Below are 16807 nucleotides of genomic sequence, written 5' to 3' on the forward strand. Positions count from 1 at the left end.
ACCTTGCTTAGAGATAAGATCATTTTCGTGTCAAAGTAAGGATTTATAAATAAGTACTTATATGTGGTTTTCCTGTTTTATAAATGAGGCCCCAGTATGGCTTAACAGCTGCAACTTATAAAACCTTGTTGCTGCTCATAATGTACAAGATACTTAAAGGAACATTTGGGGAAATGGTTTGCCAGACAGCTGATTTTGGGCCTATGGCCAAAAACTATCTTCAAGGTTGGGGTGGACCTTTGAAAGTCCCTCATTGGAGTGTGATATTATCAAATGTGGATGGACTCCCACCAGCTGCAGCCTCCTTAAAGTTGTGAACAAAATGCATTTTAGTTCCCCAACATGACACTGAAAACAGCTGTCACAACAAGACAAAAGAACTGCTGGCTGCTGTGTCGGCAGAGAGAGCTCATTAAGTTGGTTTTGGCTAAAACGAGAGGCCTGTTGTTGATGTGAAATTTCCAAACACTTTTTTGTGCCACCTCAACACATGCATGTAAGGAATTAGGAATACTTTGACCAAGGCACTGTGGCTTCCCACTGCTCCTAAATAGTTAGGATGGGTCAAATGCAGAGGACACACTTTCCTATAGAGCTTAGTGAAATACAAGTTCTCAAGAGTTAAAATGTTAACAATATTCTGTTCAGATGTGAGGAAGCACTAGCAGTTCTCCTCCAAGTTTGTGTGAAGGCGTGAGTGGTGCATTTGCCTGCATTTAACACACAAATGAGGTAAATCACTATGGATAACTAAAGAGACTAAACAAGTTGCACAAGATCACAATGTGGGGCTATGTGCTAATTGCAAATTTTGCTCTTTTTACAGCATATACTCAATGTTCAGTCCCTTCAGAAACCTAAAACATTGTACAGTATTTCAAGTTTCCATTGCATGTGGCAGTGCTGCCCGTGCTGTAGCTCCATACACTATCATAGCCATAGAAAACCTGGTTGTCTTTTGTCGCCACCTCATGGCCAAAATAATAATCTAACTGTCAGGGGATTCTCTAAATAATACAAACACTCATGCAAAGCAACATGACAGCTCACATACAGTATTTCTAATGACCTGAAATTAAAGCTGCAACAAGCAGCTTCACAGGCTTCACGAAGACGAGCAAAGTCACTTCAGCTAGTTTAATTCTGTTTAAAGAAGGAGTGAGACCAATCACACACTAGTTTCATCATTACAATGTATGCAGCGGGACAAAAATGTCTAATTTCACTCAATGATGGAGAAACCCAGATAAGCACAGTCCTCTGGAGCTTTATCTGTCTAAAGAAAACTCAGTGCACATGGCCGAAATGTCTGAAGTAGGCGACAACTTGAGTTATGAGCCAATACGTGATAGACCACGGTCACATGCACACATGCACCAAACAATATGAATCTTCAGAATTTGGTTAATACTTGCTCCCAGAGTATGTGCACAGAAATTGGTGAAATTCTGTGCACCAGGTTTAGACATACACATTTTTGGCATTTGTGGCGCCCCCTATGGTTCAGCCTCAAAATGCTTTAGCACGCATCTTTCCAAACAATGAATTAAGATATCTACCAAGATTTATGATGATTGGACAAATGGTCAATGAGTTATGGCCAATTTCCTGCTCAGGGCAAATTAAGCGATGGCATAAAAACCAACAAATAATAACTAGAGAAAGCAATTTCTGAAGAAATGAGCTGAAGTATATAGAGAAGTAGTTGAATTGTGTTTGTGTGTGTAAGTAAAAAATTATTGAGATTTGTATTTCCAAAGTCTTCAACGCTCACGTAGCCTGCCTTAAAGGTCCAGTGTGTAACATTTAGGAGGAGCTATTGGCAGAAATTATAATATTCATAAGTATGTTTTCATTAGTGTATAATCAGCTGAAAATAAGAATCGTTGTGTTTTCATTACCTTAGAATAAGCCCTTTATATCTACAGAGGGAGCGGGTCCCCTTCCATGGAGGCCCCTATGTTGCACCATCATGTTTCTAAATTAACCCAGAATGGACAAACAAAACACTGGCTCTAGAATGGGCCTTTCACGTTTTTTTGCCACACGCTTGGAAGGGGAGGGTGATGCAAACAGTATTCAGATGGTTGCAATCAGCAGGATTTAGAGAGTAGAATTTTCTAATGTTAAACCCAAACACCTCCATAAACCATTATCTAAAAATATAGTTACTCTAGATGGCATTGCCCTGGCCTCCAGCACCACCGTAAGGAACTTCGGAGTTATCTTTGATCAGGATTTAAACTAGTCCATGCATTTGTTACTTCTAGGTTGGACTATTGCAATTCCTTATTATCAGGCTGCCCGAATAAGTCTCTTAAGAGTCTCCAGTTGATCCAGAATGCTGCAGCACATGTACTGACAAAAACTAGGAAAAGAGCTCATATCTCTCCAATATTAGCTTCTCTGCACTGGCTCCCTGTAAAATCCAGAATGGAATTTAAAATCCTTCTCCTCACCTACAAAGCTCTTAATGGTCAGGCACCATCGTATCTTAAAGAGCTCATAATACCTTATTACCCAACTAGAACACTGTGCTCCCAGAATGCAGGGTTGTGGTTCCAAGAGTCTCCAAAAGTAGAATGGGAGCCAGAGCCTTCAGTTATCAAGCTCCTCTCCTGTGGAATCAGGTCCCAGTTTGGGTTCGGGAGGCAGACACCATCTCCACATTTAAGAGTAGGCTTAAGACTTTCCTCTGTGATAAAGCTTATAGTTAGGGCTGGCTTGGGTGAGTCCTGAACCATCCCTTAGTTATGTTGCTATAGGCCTAGACTGCCGGGAGACTTCCCATGATGCACTTCTTCTAAAACATAAACTTAAAAACTGTAAAAGATAGTTCAAAGTCTTGTGACCCGTTTAATGAAGTATGTAGCTGAAAGTATGCAGAAGTGATAGAACTTCAAAGTGGAGTAGTTTGAAGAGGATTTCTCCAATTCACTTACATTATACGTTGGGGGGAAAAAACTTGATTTTTTAAGTATAAAATGTAGAAAAAAGTTTAATACAAGCAATACCTTAACGAGCTGAACATTTTGACATTTGAATGGTTTCTGTAGCTCAAAGTATGCAGAAGTAGTAGTCCACAACCGAAAAATGTATGAAATCGGAATTATAGCGTGTAAACAGAGAGAAGAACATCAACACCATGAAACCCGGACAATCTCAGTAGGGTAGGTCTACCCCTTCTGGGTTTTGAACCCTAATGAATTAAACAAACTGTCCTATAGTGGTATGTGTCTTCCTGATTGTTGGCACTGTGGAACAAGCAAACCTTCTCTGCAATGGATTAGGGTCCCAAAAACCGTAGGGCAGACCCTGTCAGTTCCCTGCTCCTCTCACAGTCAGCTGAGACTTGTTTTAAGTTTGTTTAAATAATAAATCAGTTAGACATCATTTGGGGTTGGCTGTGTTACTCTTGCAGTCTTACGTAATGGAAGCTCAGCCTGCTGTAGGCTCCCCTGCCTGCAGTCGTGCATTTGAACTGATAGACAGCGAGTCTCAGCATCAGTGTGCTGCAGTGAAATCCAGCTCCTGGACACACCCTGCTGCAGCCTGCAGAGCCGCCACACAACACTGACAGACCACTCAGCTCTACGCGGTCCCTGAGCAGCGAGCAGCCGGAACACAGCGGAGGTAAGATCGTGCGTTCACCGCATTTTGTCCCGCAGGCGAAATTAGGACAGGTAACCTGGGACAGGACGAAGGGTCACTGAAAGCAGCGCTGAGGAAGCGAGGCGTCAGGGGGTTTTGGCATCAAAATTGTTTGTATTTGGACACAGTTCTGAGGAAAACAACGACATTACTAAGGGGAAACGTCCAAAAAAACATCCAGGAGTCCTGCACGGAACGGCCTGATTTGCGTTGTGGCGGCTCCTGGAGCTGTGCCAAATCCCACTGCGGTCCCATCAGCGCCTCGGTCTCTGCTGCGGAACGCCGGACTGTTCTCTCACTTATCATACTGTAAAGCGCTGTGTGCCACTAGGCTACAGTAAGCACTGAATGCTATCCGCTATATGTTCCCATATAGAGTTTATAGAAATTGATGTTGAAAACATTGTGCTTTTGGCTGCTGCAGTAATTAAAAAGGTCGACTGCACAGCTGGAATATGTCATCACATTCATATTTATACAATACACAGCCACCACTGTTTTCTTCCAACACTGCATTTGTGTGGTCTCCTAAGACGTAGGCTCGCAGAAGCCCTTGGTTTTTGCTGACTCAAGGCTGTTATTGCATGTCAGAATTTAAAGTCAGCCTTCAGGCTTTGGCCTGGACAAAGATGCAAGAGAGACATGTAGTTTACCCTTAGATCAATGCTGATGCAGTCTATTGAAAATTTACCAGTGAATAATACTGAAAAAGTTGAAGCATCCATTTGACAGGCTCACTAATCTCAGACTAATAGGAATAGGAGAGAGTTAGAAAAAAATGATCAGAGGATTGCCTCAAGGGCCCCTTGGTGGCTACAGGCCCCAGTTTAACACCTCTAGTGAGGGGACATGGGGACAGCATGCAAACTTTACACAGAAAAGACCTGGAGTCACACCCACAGACTTGTTGTTCCATAGTGATAACCACTAAGAAACATCCTACTGCAGTGCCATTATATGTACTGTAGAAACATGACGTCTCTCATAGCACACTAACATCTACCTGGAGCTGAAGCATGGAGTTAAAAAAAGTGCTATAGTAGGGGACAGCGGGGCATCTTGTCACAATTTTTTTGTTAATCCCAGAACACAAAATATTTAGACTTGCTCTTTTCACTGTAATATGAAGTTACAAATGTTTGTGACAAGTTAGTGGATTGGATGCAACTATATGTGGGGTAAATTGTCATTGCCCTTCTGAACACATAACATTTTGACAAAGTAATCTTAAAATCAAGGTCTACTTAGTAACCTTTCCTGAGCTTTCAACTGCATGTCACAGTCTTTATCAGCAAATGGATTTCTCAGTGCTCAGTCTCTCAATTACGTTACGCTAGTTTATTTACAGACATTTAACATCAGAACTTCATTAGTGTCAGAATTCTTTTTTTTAAATGCATTCAAATATTTTTTTATTCATCTACTTTTCTGCTGTATGTATTTATTTGTTTAAAGCTTATTATGTTTGACAGGTGGGTTCCTGCTATATGAAAAACATATTAAAAACCCGCCACTGTCCAGGGTGTACCCTGCCTAAGGCCCAAAGTCACTGGGATAGGCTCCAGTCACCCGCGACCCCTAACGGGACCAAGCGGTAGAAAATGGATGGATGGATGGATGGATATTAAAAACCCTGTAATGCACCATAAAAAGGCAGCAAAATGATCATTTGGATGCAAATGTCAAACCATGTTTGTTCATTGTAATCTTCCGGGCATCTTTAAGCTGTATTTGTATTATGCATTGCTTTAACAGGTAGCTGTTTCATTTATGTCAAAACAGTCAGTTGACCAGGATGCTATGGACTACATTGGTATGAAAAACAATCAGAGGATTCATTTTGTGGTATCCGCATTCTGTCCATTCTTTAGCTGCTCTTTCTCCTTGACTGAATCCTTTTCTGCATGCTGTTGTGTTAAAACTTGTCGTTTCTCCATCAGTTGCAGGATGGCTCTTAATGACAAAGACCTGATGCCTGTAGTCGGGAACCTCTCCCCGGGCCAACTGCAGTCCCACCTCAAGATGGAGCCCAAAACTCTGGGGGTGAGCCGAAGCATTCAGAATAAACCAAACCGCATACAATATACCCTTTCAATCAGTGATTCAAACTCATACATATGTCCCATCCAAAGTAACAGCTGACTTTGTATGGGACATATACTCTGAAGCGCTTTGAGTATTCAGAAAGACTAGAAAGGTGCTATATAAGTACAGTCCTTTAACCATTCCATTTACCATTCCCCCCCCCAGGCAATCCAGATCGTCATTGGGGCGTTGATTCTTTGTCTGAGTGCCTCTGTGCTCCAGATCCATGAGGTCCACTTTACGGGAGATGTGGCCCTCTTCCTGATTGTTGTCATACAGGTCAGTTAGAGGCCACTGGATGGAAAGTTTTGTTAAACAATAGGTGGATTCAGGTCAGGTCACAGCATGCTTTCTTATTTTTGTCAGCGCTTCATTAAGATATATATTCATAACTGATGGACTTGAATATTTCATATTAAAACCTTCCTAACATTTCCTCCAAATGCTGTGTCTAAGTAATTTGTATTGTAACCCACCAGGTGACCTTGTCTGGTTCAGTGTTGGTCCACAGTGGGAGGAAACCTACTCTGTTTTGGGTGAGTCTGTCTCCTACAGTCTGAATCAAACCGGAGCCCCCGCTTACAGTCTGAACCATGTCAGATGCTCTATGATGACACAGATCACTGTTCACTCAGTAGTAATTTAAAGGAGCAATCCGCCCAACAACACACTATATTCAATTCAATTTTATTTATTTATATAGCACCAATTCATAACAGAAGTTATGTCATTGCACTGTTCCTATAGAGCAGGTCTAGACTGTACTCTTTATAATATTATTTACAGAGACCCAACAAATCCCACCATGAGCAAGCACTTGGTGACAGTGGCAAGGAAAAACTTCCTTTAAGAGGCAGAAACCTCGAGCAGAACCAGACTCAATGGTGGGAAGAGAGAGGGAGCGAGAGAAGGGGGGAGAGGGAAGCACAATGCAAATTCCACCTAGAAGTTTAAAATAGTAATAATGTGATGGTAGTTGTAATGATAATATTAATAAAGTAATAATAATAGGAATGACAGCCATAGGAATAAATTATGTCAGTATTAGTAACAGATCAATAACACAACTGTAGTAGCAGTTGTCGAATATAGCTTTCACATCAATATCAATGTTGGTACTTAATGTCATGATGCAGCATCATAAAACACTAGTTTTGCAGGTGCTGTTTTTATATACTGGGTTGTAGGGTTTGTCTCATTTCTGTGTAATTAATTATTGTACATGAGCACTACTGTTGTCATTTGCAGGTGAAATGTGTCCTGGTGCTGCATCTCATCAGTGCTGCGTTTGCCACTGCTGCCCTGGGTCTAATGTCCAAACACCTCCCCTACCGCCAGGACTCTTACCACTGTGAACACTGCCGCAGACTGGAGCTACATGCAGTGGTATTGTCGTTAAAACCTACACAGAGAAGCCAGAGCACTATATGAAATTCATTAGATTTAAGGTTTTAATGATCAGAAAACTCTGAAAAATCTGTGGCAAAACACAATACCCATATCAGTAGCTTTTCTGCTGTAAAGATGTAGAGTGTTTCTCTGGCTCTGTGGTAGATCATGTTACAGCCTGATTAGGACATCCACAGCACATCACTGAATTACATCTTCAAGATGAACTTTGATAGTTATTGTAATTGAAATTGACTGGCCTAAACAACATCACAAAATTGCTGCCAGAAAATTCAGTTTTGGGCTGAAAGTGAGCAGTTCTGTTTGTTTTTGGTAGATATGAGTCTTGCCTGGTGCAAGACTGAAACAATGTTTGCAGGACAGAAATATATTCCTGAGCAAAAGAAACCCTCTCAGGTTATACTGTCATAGTTTGTTTTAATCAAACATTTTTCCACAGTTACAACAGTCACTGTGTAAATATGAACAATACATTTATAGTCCAGAAGTGGCTATGGTCATATCATATGTACCACACCACAAATATTTACTGGACACTGTGATGAGTTGATAGTTTCTACATTTTCCCATTGCCTCTTTCTGTTTTATTATGTAATTTGAAGTGATACAGTATGGTTTGACTTTATAAAGCATACTTTTATGTCAACCTGACTCATTATTGTTGTTTTAAAGGTGCAGTCCCGGATTTTGTTATAATGTCCGATAGCACCCCTAAATGTCCTCCCAGCTCACTGATTATACCTGTGAACTGTGTTGAGTTTCAAAATCAAAATAGTGAGCTTATAGGTTGTTTTGGTATATAGGGGCATTATTGAACACTATAACAAAATAAGGGACTATACCATTTTAAGAACTGGAATTGTAGTGTTACGAACTATAAAATCACTAGGGATATTCACAATGTCTTAGGTAAACGTCTTAGCTAAAGGTAGCTCCTAACTGGCCAAGTTAGCATAAACTCCTAAAATTAATGGGTGTGTCAGTCCTAACTTTAAGAGTTTTTAAGAGTTAGGTATTCTCATCAGGTTGCAGCCCCGACAACCTTCACCAATAAGATATGGCAGCCTGTATATAGCCTGAGAGGTGAAAGCCAGGACAAAAAAGTTAGCAATTGACACACCGCACCAGTCGCCGCTGCTTATTAAGCTCATAGCTTTGATTGCATAGTAATAACTGAAGGAGGATTCAGATGAGTGTATCAACATTTTCATCAACTCTGATCTTTTCTCTTCTGGATTTTGGTATTAGAAGACTCTAGTTAATAAGACATCCACTCGATCAGTCAACTGATTGGAATCGGCTCCATTATGGGATATTTTAATGTTGAAGGAACTAAGAAGTGATTCAGTAACAATCCAATAACACCTGAGACTCTGCTACTTGTCCACTGGGGAAAATGCATTTATGCATTTCACTCAGAGACACTTACGTGAAGGAATCGGCTATTTATAGCAAATGGTTATGCAGCTAGATTTGAGCTCTTTGAGGGGGCTCTCAAAGAATCTGAGCAGGATCGAGTACTCTGCTGGGAGAATTAATCCCCCCTCAACAAACGCATACATGAACATTAAATCAGCGTTAAATCAACCAAAACATGTAGCATGAGGAGTAGGGTGTGGTGGTGGAGGGAGCTGCAGCAGCAAACAGTGTTGGCATGAAGATATCAGCAGATTAATAGTGAGAAGTGTCAGGTTATGACAGCCACTCTGTACACCTGCATGATTGGACGTTATTCATCACTATAAAAACATTCTGCTTTGCTCAACAGTTCATTAGGTTTCCATTAGATAATTACTTACAATAAATAACACCAACTGCGAAACTAAAATAAATTACAATGAATAAAGAAATGTAGCTCATTCCATGGCCATTTATACACAATTTAATTTGGGCGTTGTACTTCTGTTTATTGATGCATATTCTGTTTCACATTCACTGGTACAGACTAGTGTCACTGGCCAGTCACTGCGGACTTGAAACATGATGTCACCCATGGCAATGGTGGTGTTGCCTATATATTTCTTCCATTTGGTAGTGAAAGTCGCTTTCAGTGGCTTTGTGACTAGATCATACACTAAGGGTAAAACTCTTAGCTAGGAACTGTAAGTGACAGGATATGGTACTTTGTGAATATGGCCCCAGATTTCAACATGTTGAAGATGTCATAGATACAAAGAAAGGATTTGGACTAGAAAGAACAATTTGAGATTTTTTTATACAGAATAGATCATTGACCACATTTCTAGAATTAGAGTATTTCTAGAAAAAAATCTAAATTGTTAATGAGGGGAGCTATTAATAAATTCTTGACCTACATTATAGATCTATGGGGGGGTATGAAAAACAGATTTAACAATCCTTAATCTGTGGTTGAATCAAATCCCACATGCATGGAGATTTTTTATCATGCAGTGGAGGAGGCAGGCTATGTAGCATACACAGAGCCATCACTGTTGTGTGACTGCACATTTCCCTTAGTAGAATCACATGAATTCATAGATGACACTACATGATGAAAAAGCAGACTCCATGTTTCTTTGTCTTTACTGTCCACTGCAGCAACATTGTTTCAGGAAATGCACTGGGCTGATCGAGCAAAAGTGTAAAGTAAGTGATTGACTACTGTTACAACTAATACTTTGGTCACATAGGTTATTTTGTGTTGTCTTGTAGAGTGCATGTAGAAGACAGAAATGTCTTTAACTGATAGAAAAGATGCCCTGAGACTTTTACATTTCTGTTTTTTCATGGAATCAAACAGTGTCACAGCAAAAAACACTTTGTTTCAACGTACATACTCAGAAATACTTTATTGATCCCTGAGGGGAAACTCAATAAAGTATTTCTGAGAATGTACGTTGAAACAAAGTGTTTTTTGCTGTGACACTGTTTGATTCCATGATCCATGTCTCACCATATGTGCTCTTGTATTTCTCTGGCTAGCTGTTGATTGATGGGATCCTGGGGACGCTGGTGATCTTCCTGGTGCTAGAGCTGTTGATCTGCATCACTGCAATGCTGTTCGGACTCAGTGTCTTAGCTGCTGGTGGAACCCAGGTGAGCGCTGATACCTTAAAGGTTTCCGGTCAAATCATGTCCCAAAGCCTGGTACCATCCTGTATTATGTCCTGCCTCACTGAGATTAAAAATTAGATATCCAAAAATCTTCTGAAATTGAATGATTCCAAATCAGAGGTAATTGTAACTCCCCCCTGTGGCCCCAGTACTAGCAGTATTAATAATGTCTCCTCTAGTCTAGATGCCTAAAAGAGGCCCACAATCTAGGTGTCATTTTTGATTCTGAATTGTCCTTCGTTGCTCAAGTGACTAAAGTGGTGCATTCCTGCTTTGCACGACTGAAACAGCTAATCGAGATCAGGTCATTCTTTTCCTCAGCAGACTTAGAAAAGGTCATCCATGCTTTTATCTCCTCCAGACTTGACTTTTGTAATGCACTTTACTCTGGTATCAGGCAAAACATCCAAAGATTCCAGCTGATACAAAATGCTGCTGCAGCTTTTAGAATAGATTTTAAGATTTTACTGCTTGTTTTTAAAGCTTTGAACGGTCAGGCTCCTGCCTGTATCTGTGATCTGCTAAATCCCTATGAGCCTGATCACTGCTTGAGATCCTCCGACAGGCCCCTACTAATGGTTCCATTCCCGAGGAATGTGTGTGATGATTAGTTACTTGATCAGTTCTGCCATCAGTGTGTGAATGGGGTGAATGTGATATGTAGTTGAAGCGCTTTGAGTAGTCAGAAAGACTAGAATGGCGCTATATAAGTACAGTCCATTTACCATTTTATCTTATGGCTTTTTCTTAATCTGATGGTATTTGTTGTAATTATTTAAATTATTTTATTATGTTTATCTTAAGATCTAGATCTTATTTGCTTTTATTATGTTTAATATAATAATAATAATAATATCTTTTATTATGTTTTTATTGTAAAGCACTTTGATGATGATTTTCTTTCACCTCTAGGGGTGAAAAGACTGCTGCCACTGTACTTCAGGATAGGGAAGGGAACCCAGAAATTTTCTTTTACATGCTGCTGCCACTGTACTTCAGGATAGGGAAAGAAAGAGACAAGAGCTACTATCAGTGGCCTTGGAGTTGCCTAAGTAACGGCCCCGTCTGCCTTCCCAGCTGTTCCCTCCCAGTCTGAAGAGACAGATAGGGAGACAGTACAGTGAGCTATGGAAAAGAGGGCACAGAGATCAATTCCATTTCTAGGGTAGCAAGTGACCCTTGCAGGACAGCAAGTGACCCCTATGTGACTATAGCAATGTTTCTGCCCTTCACCTGTTACCCACATCTCTACAGATGAGGCCTAAGGGAAATTCCTCACACATGTGGCTCTCACACGCGTAATCTAAGAAAATTCCTACACAGTTGGTAAGGTGCATATTAGAACAGCAGGATAGAGTAGGGGTGAGGAACACCGCTTGGTAACTGGGTGACTGGCAACCCTAACCCAACCCCTCCAGTTTTCCGTAAATGAGGTGGTAAATCATTAATATACATAAAATATTAGTGATTAGTTAGTAGTAGGTGAACTATGTGACATTGATGGTGAAAAGTGGGATGAGAAAATTGTAATGGGGCGCCACGGTAGCTCACCTGGTAGAGTGTGTACCATGTATCAAGGCTGAGTTCTTACAGAAGCAACCTGGGTTCGAATCCAGTCCGGGCCCTTTGCTGCATGTCATCCCCTCTCTCTCCCCTGCCTTTCCTGTCTCTCTCTAATATGACTATCAAATAAAGCAGAAATGCCTAAAAATTATCTTTAAAAAAAGTGAAGCTAGTGATGTGATTTGGCTCTGATTAGAGGGAAAGTGACTGAATTAGGTGGTGATGAATGAGGTGGTTCTGGGGGATGGTTGTTAGAGTGGTAAAATGAAATTCCTCAAGTAAAATGTTTAGGACAGTGAGGCAGGTAATACATGTAGGATAGACAGTGGTGATGAGGATGGTTAGGCGAGACTGGTGATGAATGAGGTGGTTCATAATATGGTTAGTTGACACAGATGATGGGAAGTGACTAAGGTAAATTTCCTTAAACATCCTGCAAGTTTAATTGTTTTTTTTTCACACATACTATTTCTAATGTCAAGAATGAATGGTAAATTAACTGTACAGCGCCTTTCTAGTCATCTGACTACTCAAAGCACTTCACACTACATATCACATTCACACACTGATGGCAGATGCTAATTGCTCATCAGTACAAAGAAAGTAACTAATCAGGCACACCCCTCAGGATCAATTTGGGGTTCAGTGTTTTGCCCAAGAACACTTCGACATGTGGGCTGGGGGAAGACGGGATTGAACCACTGACCTTCCGAGTGGTGGACAACCCCTCTACCACTTAGCCTAATATAAATAAATCAATTAACTCATAGTTTTGATGATTTACAAATCTGAACAAATCATTTATAATTTAATATAATATGTAATAAAAATTTAATTGAGCCATTAAAGTTGGTCTTGTTACTGTCAGTAGAAGGATAAGATGAAGCAACTACTTATGAAACATTAGAGCTGTTGTGTGTGTGTGTTTGTGTCCAGCAGGCTCCCAGCCAGAGACCTGTCTATCCACAGACTCGCCCCCCACCTGTTCCAGCTGTTCAGGCTGCTCCAGCTGCAGCTGAGCCATCTCAGGTACCACAAACACAGTCTTTGTTACAGGGCTATTCTTATGCAAGTGTATAGTGCAGGGTGCTGCTTGTCACCAGCTATGTATAAGAGACCGACTTGGTGGCATATCTAATGGTGCCATATATTTGGGCTGCCCTGTACATGGTTTGTATCTTGAGCCTGTGCATCTACTGGACTGAAATATTAGTTTCCTCTTAGGAGAAGGGCTCAACAATAAGTATTGCCAGTAAAATGCCACATCGGGCTACTAAATCTAGCAACTCACTTGCCCGATAAAAAAGAATTAAACATACAATATGTATTTTTCCGGAGATGATGATGGAAGCCACTCGCGAGTAGGGACGGGTACTGAAACCCGGTATTAAACAGGCCAGCGGGGCCAAATCATTAAAGACTGTAGAATTATGACGCTCGCTGCAGTCTCCTGCTGTCTGTTGTGCGGGTCTGTATGTAGTCTGACTTTGACACAAATCTCAATTTGGCAAATTCTTGTAAACTTCCTGCTGGCAGCCCCTCCCCCCTCTGCCAGGTAACTAATCTGCAATGAATCACAGCAGCAGCAGAGGGAGGAGGACAGAGGACAGGAAGAAGCACTGATACTTCACTCAGTATTTTTGATGTTGGGAATATGATTTATTTTACTGACATTTTAGATTTATTTCCAGTGAGATATTATTGACTTTATATAGTGACTTTGCTGCTGTAAATACTGTTGCTGCTGTAGAAACAACATTTAGTTATATTTAAAATATTCAGTTCTAATCCGGTTCTGAATGTATTCTTTTTTTAAATAATGTATTTTTTAAAAAGCAGTTATTTAATAATGAAAAAGAACCGATAAGAGTATTGATAAGAATAGTAGTATCAATAAAATCCTAATGAGCCCTACTCACGAGAAAATGGCGGCGGTTGAAGACAAAGTACTCATAGTTAAGGAGTCCATCTCTGGGGAGAGGGACCGGGGATCGTCATACCATCTTCGATATGCAAGAATGTTTGTTGCTTTGCATCTATGACACACTGTGTCATTATTCTGATTCATTTACTTTTTTCACTTGCAAGTGAAAAAAAAAACTTAACGTTGAACCTTGGTAAATAAAAGTCTCTTTGACGGGCAGATTACTCATTTATACGCAACAAACCAACAAACTACGTGGTTTAAATAAGCCTAACTGAGAGTAGATGGACTCCAGATGGTGTAAAGGCCTAATTTATCTTTACTGTTGGTCTTACTGCACAGAACTATGAAAGTAATGGTTGGATATGAGCTACTCAAGAAGCTTTAGCTTTATTCTTATTAAATATACCATGGCCACAGTGAATACTTGAATGTGATTGGCCAGATGGTGTGCTTTTTTTCAGATAATAACACAGTTCTGACATCACTGTTTTTAACTTGCTGCTCTATAGGAAAAGCACAATGAATTGGCGCTATATATATAAAATTGAATTGAACTTAGGGAAGGGAGGGTACTGATTAGTCCACATACTGGGGTAGAGGACATATTTCACCACAATATGATCACAATATACACTATACTTACATTTTGGTGTCTGCCAAGTGTTACTGTATTAGTGGCTTAATCCTTTCCAACCTGGGCAGAAGAAAAAACACACTTACCCAACCAATCAGGACAAGTGTGACCACACTTTTAAATTACAATTCAATATTTTCAGCAAGCCATGTTCACATTTTACTGCTCTCTTGTGTATCAACAGGTGGCTGTAGTTGTGACTGAACCGGATTCAGAGCAGGTGGAGGACATCTCTACCCCACCCACTGAACCCCAGGTGGAGCCAATAGAAGCTGGGACCACAGAACCCTGAACTCAACAAACAATGCTCCCTGTGGTGTCATGTCATGTCAGTCAGAGTGTAAATATGGGGGGGAAACTACTCCTGTCAGCCTCCTTGTGGTCATTATAATTAGGACTCAGTTATCGCCCGTTTAGCTTGATGACTCATGTATCAACTCAAATCTGCTGATGGCATGAACGTCCCAATGAGTTTCACATGTAAACAACAGTTTGTCATGCTGTCCTTTCACTTCTGACATGACATGAACACACAGCATCAGTGTTAGCACTGCTGGACCTACAGTACAGTATGTTATGGTTATGATATGGATCAGTGTTATTAGTAATGTTGATTTATTCTTCAAACACTAGCACCACTAAAATAAGTATAATCAGAAAAATAAAAATAACAGAGAAAGACAACCAGATTCTCAGCTTCCACCTGAAGCTGAGACAGCGAGGGGAAAGTAAAGATCTTGGTCACTATTAGAGTATGTAGGATATATTCACTTCAATAACAGAGAGTGTACATGTTGTGTTGATTACAATGAAAGCAGATTCAATATGTAACCTGGTACTATTTTGCCTTTCAAAGGTCTTAAACCTCTCTTGCCTAAAACATAGATTGTTGCAATAGAATTTTGTAGTTGTTGTTTTGTTATAAAACTAACCTTTTACTGAGTTTATGCTATTTTAAACTTGTCTTAATGCCATTCCAGAATTCATTGATGAAAGAGTATTACAGCAGCCGCTCTACTGTCTATTGTCTATTAATTGTTATTTGTTATCTTGAGGTTCAAACTTAAAGGAGTACTCCGGTGATTTAGTACTTGCATAAGCTGACTCAAAAGAGGCAGCTGAGGCTGAGGTATTCAGATTTTTAGTCCCTAATATGAGTCAAGGTCCAAAAACACTGTATCCTACATTTCCAATAATGCTAATAAACTCAATAGCATCTCTTGTTAGACCTTCCCAGCCTGTTAAATACCCATTTTTCAAACTCCAGTCACCCTGTTTGTAACTCTGGTTTTCTCTTTTGTACTTATTAATATTAATTAGTGGCATAATGCTGTTACAATACAGGCAGGGGACACCGAGATGGACCAGAATGTTCTTTATTGAATGACAGCGAGAGAAGCGAGAGAGAGGGAAGTCTGTAGGAGGGATCACTAGAGGCAGGGAGATCACTGGAGGCAGATGGGGAGATCACTGGAGGGAGACAAGGTAAATGCTGGAGACAGGACATATAAAGACTATGCAGAATTAAAACGAGGTCGGACACATACTGAGGTGAGTGCAGGTCTTTTGTACTGGCTGTGATTGTGACTAATGGGGAGCAGGTGATTGGGAGCCTGACGTATCTGTGACAAATGCACACTCTGTAGGAATAAATTTCCCCTTTGGGGACAATAAAATCCATCTATCTCTTATACATTTCTAGGCTCCAAGCCCATGCCACAATAACCTTGATAACATCACAATGATATAATTGCGGTTATATTTTCAGACCTGATTTACCAGTTGATTTACATTCCACTGTTCGCCTATGTTTATGAGATTTTGGTTAAGACTGACGTCTCGGCTGGAGCTCAGAGTGGAAAGCTGCTCTTTCACATTGAAAAGAGCCAACTGAGGAGATTTGGGCATCTGATTAAGATGTCCCCTGGATGCCTCCCCAAAGCAACTGGGGAGATTACATAGCCCATCTATACTTCGAGATCCTTCAGGAAGTGGTGGAGAAGGACACGTGGTCCAGCACCTGGATAAGCAATGGAAAATGAATGAATGGATATGTCCACCACTTGTTATCTGGACAATGAGATAACTAATGTATGTTATGATCACAAAATATCAGTTTGCTATGGGAAGAAGTTTTGCCACAATATTGCAGAGCATCTTGTAGGGTAAAGGTTTTTTTTGTGTCTACAATAAACTACCAGAATGCAGTTACGGAGTTGTGCTCTTTATTTGGACATAGCATGTCAGACAGACCTACCTACATTACCCCTCTCAGCGAGAATCATTACCTTTGATAGTCACTACAACATAATTAAATGTTTCAGTTCACCCAAATCAAAAAATATATATTTCCTCTCATCCTTGTTGTGGTATTTCTCCAGTCAGATTTTTGTGCTGCTCACAGTATTAAAAAGTGGCATTTAAAAATTTCAAGAGCAACATGTCTTCACAGAAACAGTGTC

The 16807-nt window shown here is 40.4% G+C and overlaps 1 protein-coding gene across 4 annotated transcripts; it reads left to right on the top strand.

Moving 5' to 3' along the window:
• The first annotated feature begins 3316 nt into the window (after nucleotides 1-3316).
• Nucleotides 3317-16552, top strand: si:dkey-81h8.1 (uncharacterized protein LOC100034657 homolog). 4 transcript variants are annotated; one of them, XM_044170523.1, is made up of 9 exons: nucleotides 3317-3633; nucleotides 5592-5694; nucleotides 5902-6015; nucleotides 6216-6272; nucleotides 6985-7122; nucleotides 9706-9753; nucleotides 10090-10203; nucleotides 12721-12813; nucleotides 14530-16552. In XM_044170523.1, exons 2-9 carry the CDS (start codon nucleotides 5599-5601, stop codon nucleotides 14635-14637), a joined length of 768 nt encoding a protein of 255 aa, XP_044026458.1. In that variant the 5' UTR covers nucleotides 3317-3633; nucleotides 5592-5598; the 3' UTR covers nucleotides 14638-16552. The 4 variants fall into 4 exon arrangements, with proteins under 4 accessions (XP_044026458.1, XP_044026459.1, XP_044026460.1 ...); XM_044170524.1 differs by having other exon boundaries at nucleotides 12724-12813; XM_044170525.1 differs by lacking the exon at nucleotides 9706-9753 and having other exon boundaries at nucleotides 3318-3633.
• The last annotated feature ends 255 nt before the right edge of the window (nucleotides 16553-16807 follow it).

Source organism: Siniperca chuatsi, linkage group LG17 (assembly GCF_020085105.1).
Source record: "Siniperca chuatsi isolate FFG_IHB_CAS linkage group LG17, ASM2008510v1, whole genome shotgun sequence".
NCBI classification, from domain to species: domain Eukaryota; kingdom Metazoa; phylum Chordata; class Actinopteri; order Centrarchiformes; family Sinipercidae; genus Siniperca; species Siniperca chuatsi.

Excerpts from the sequence above, each read along its gene's own strand:
- si:dkey-81h8.1 (XM_044170523.1), top strand. The coding sequence starts at position 5,599 with ATGGCTCTTAATGACAAAGACCTGATGCCTGTAGTCGGGAACCTCTCC. Across the intron at positions 5,695-5,901 it reads TGGAGCCCAAAACTCTGGGG|GCAATCCAGATCGTCATTGG; the intron begins GTGAGCCGAAGC and ends TCCCCCCCCCAG. Across the intron at positions 7,123-9,705 it reads GACTGGAGCTACATGCAGTG|CAACATTGTTTCAGGAAATG; the intron begins GTATTGTCGTTA and ends TGTCCACTGCAG.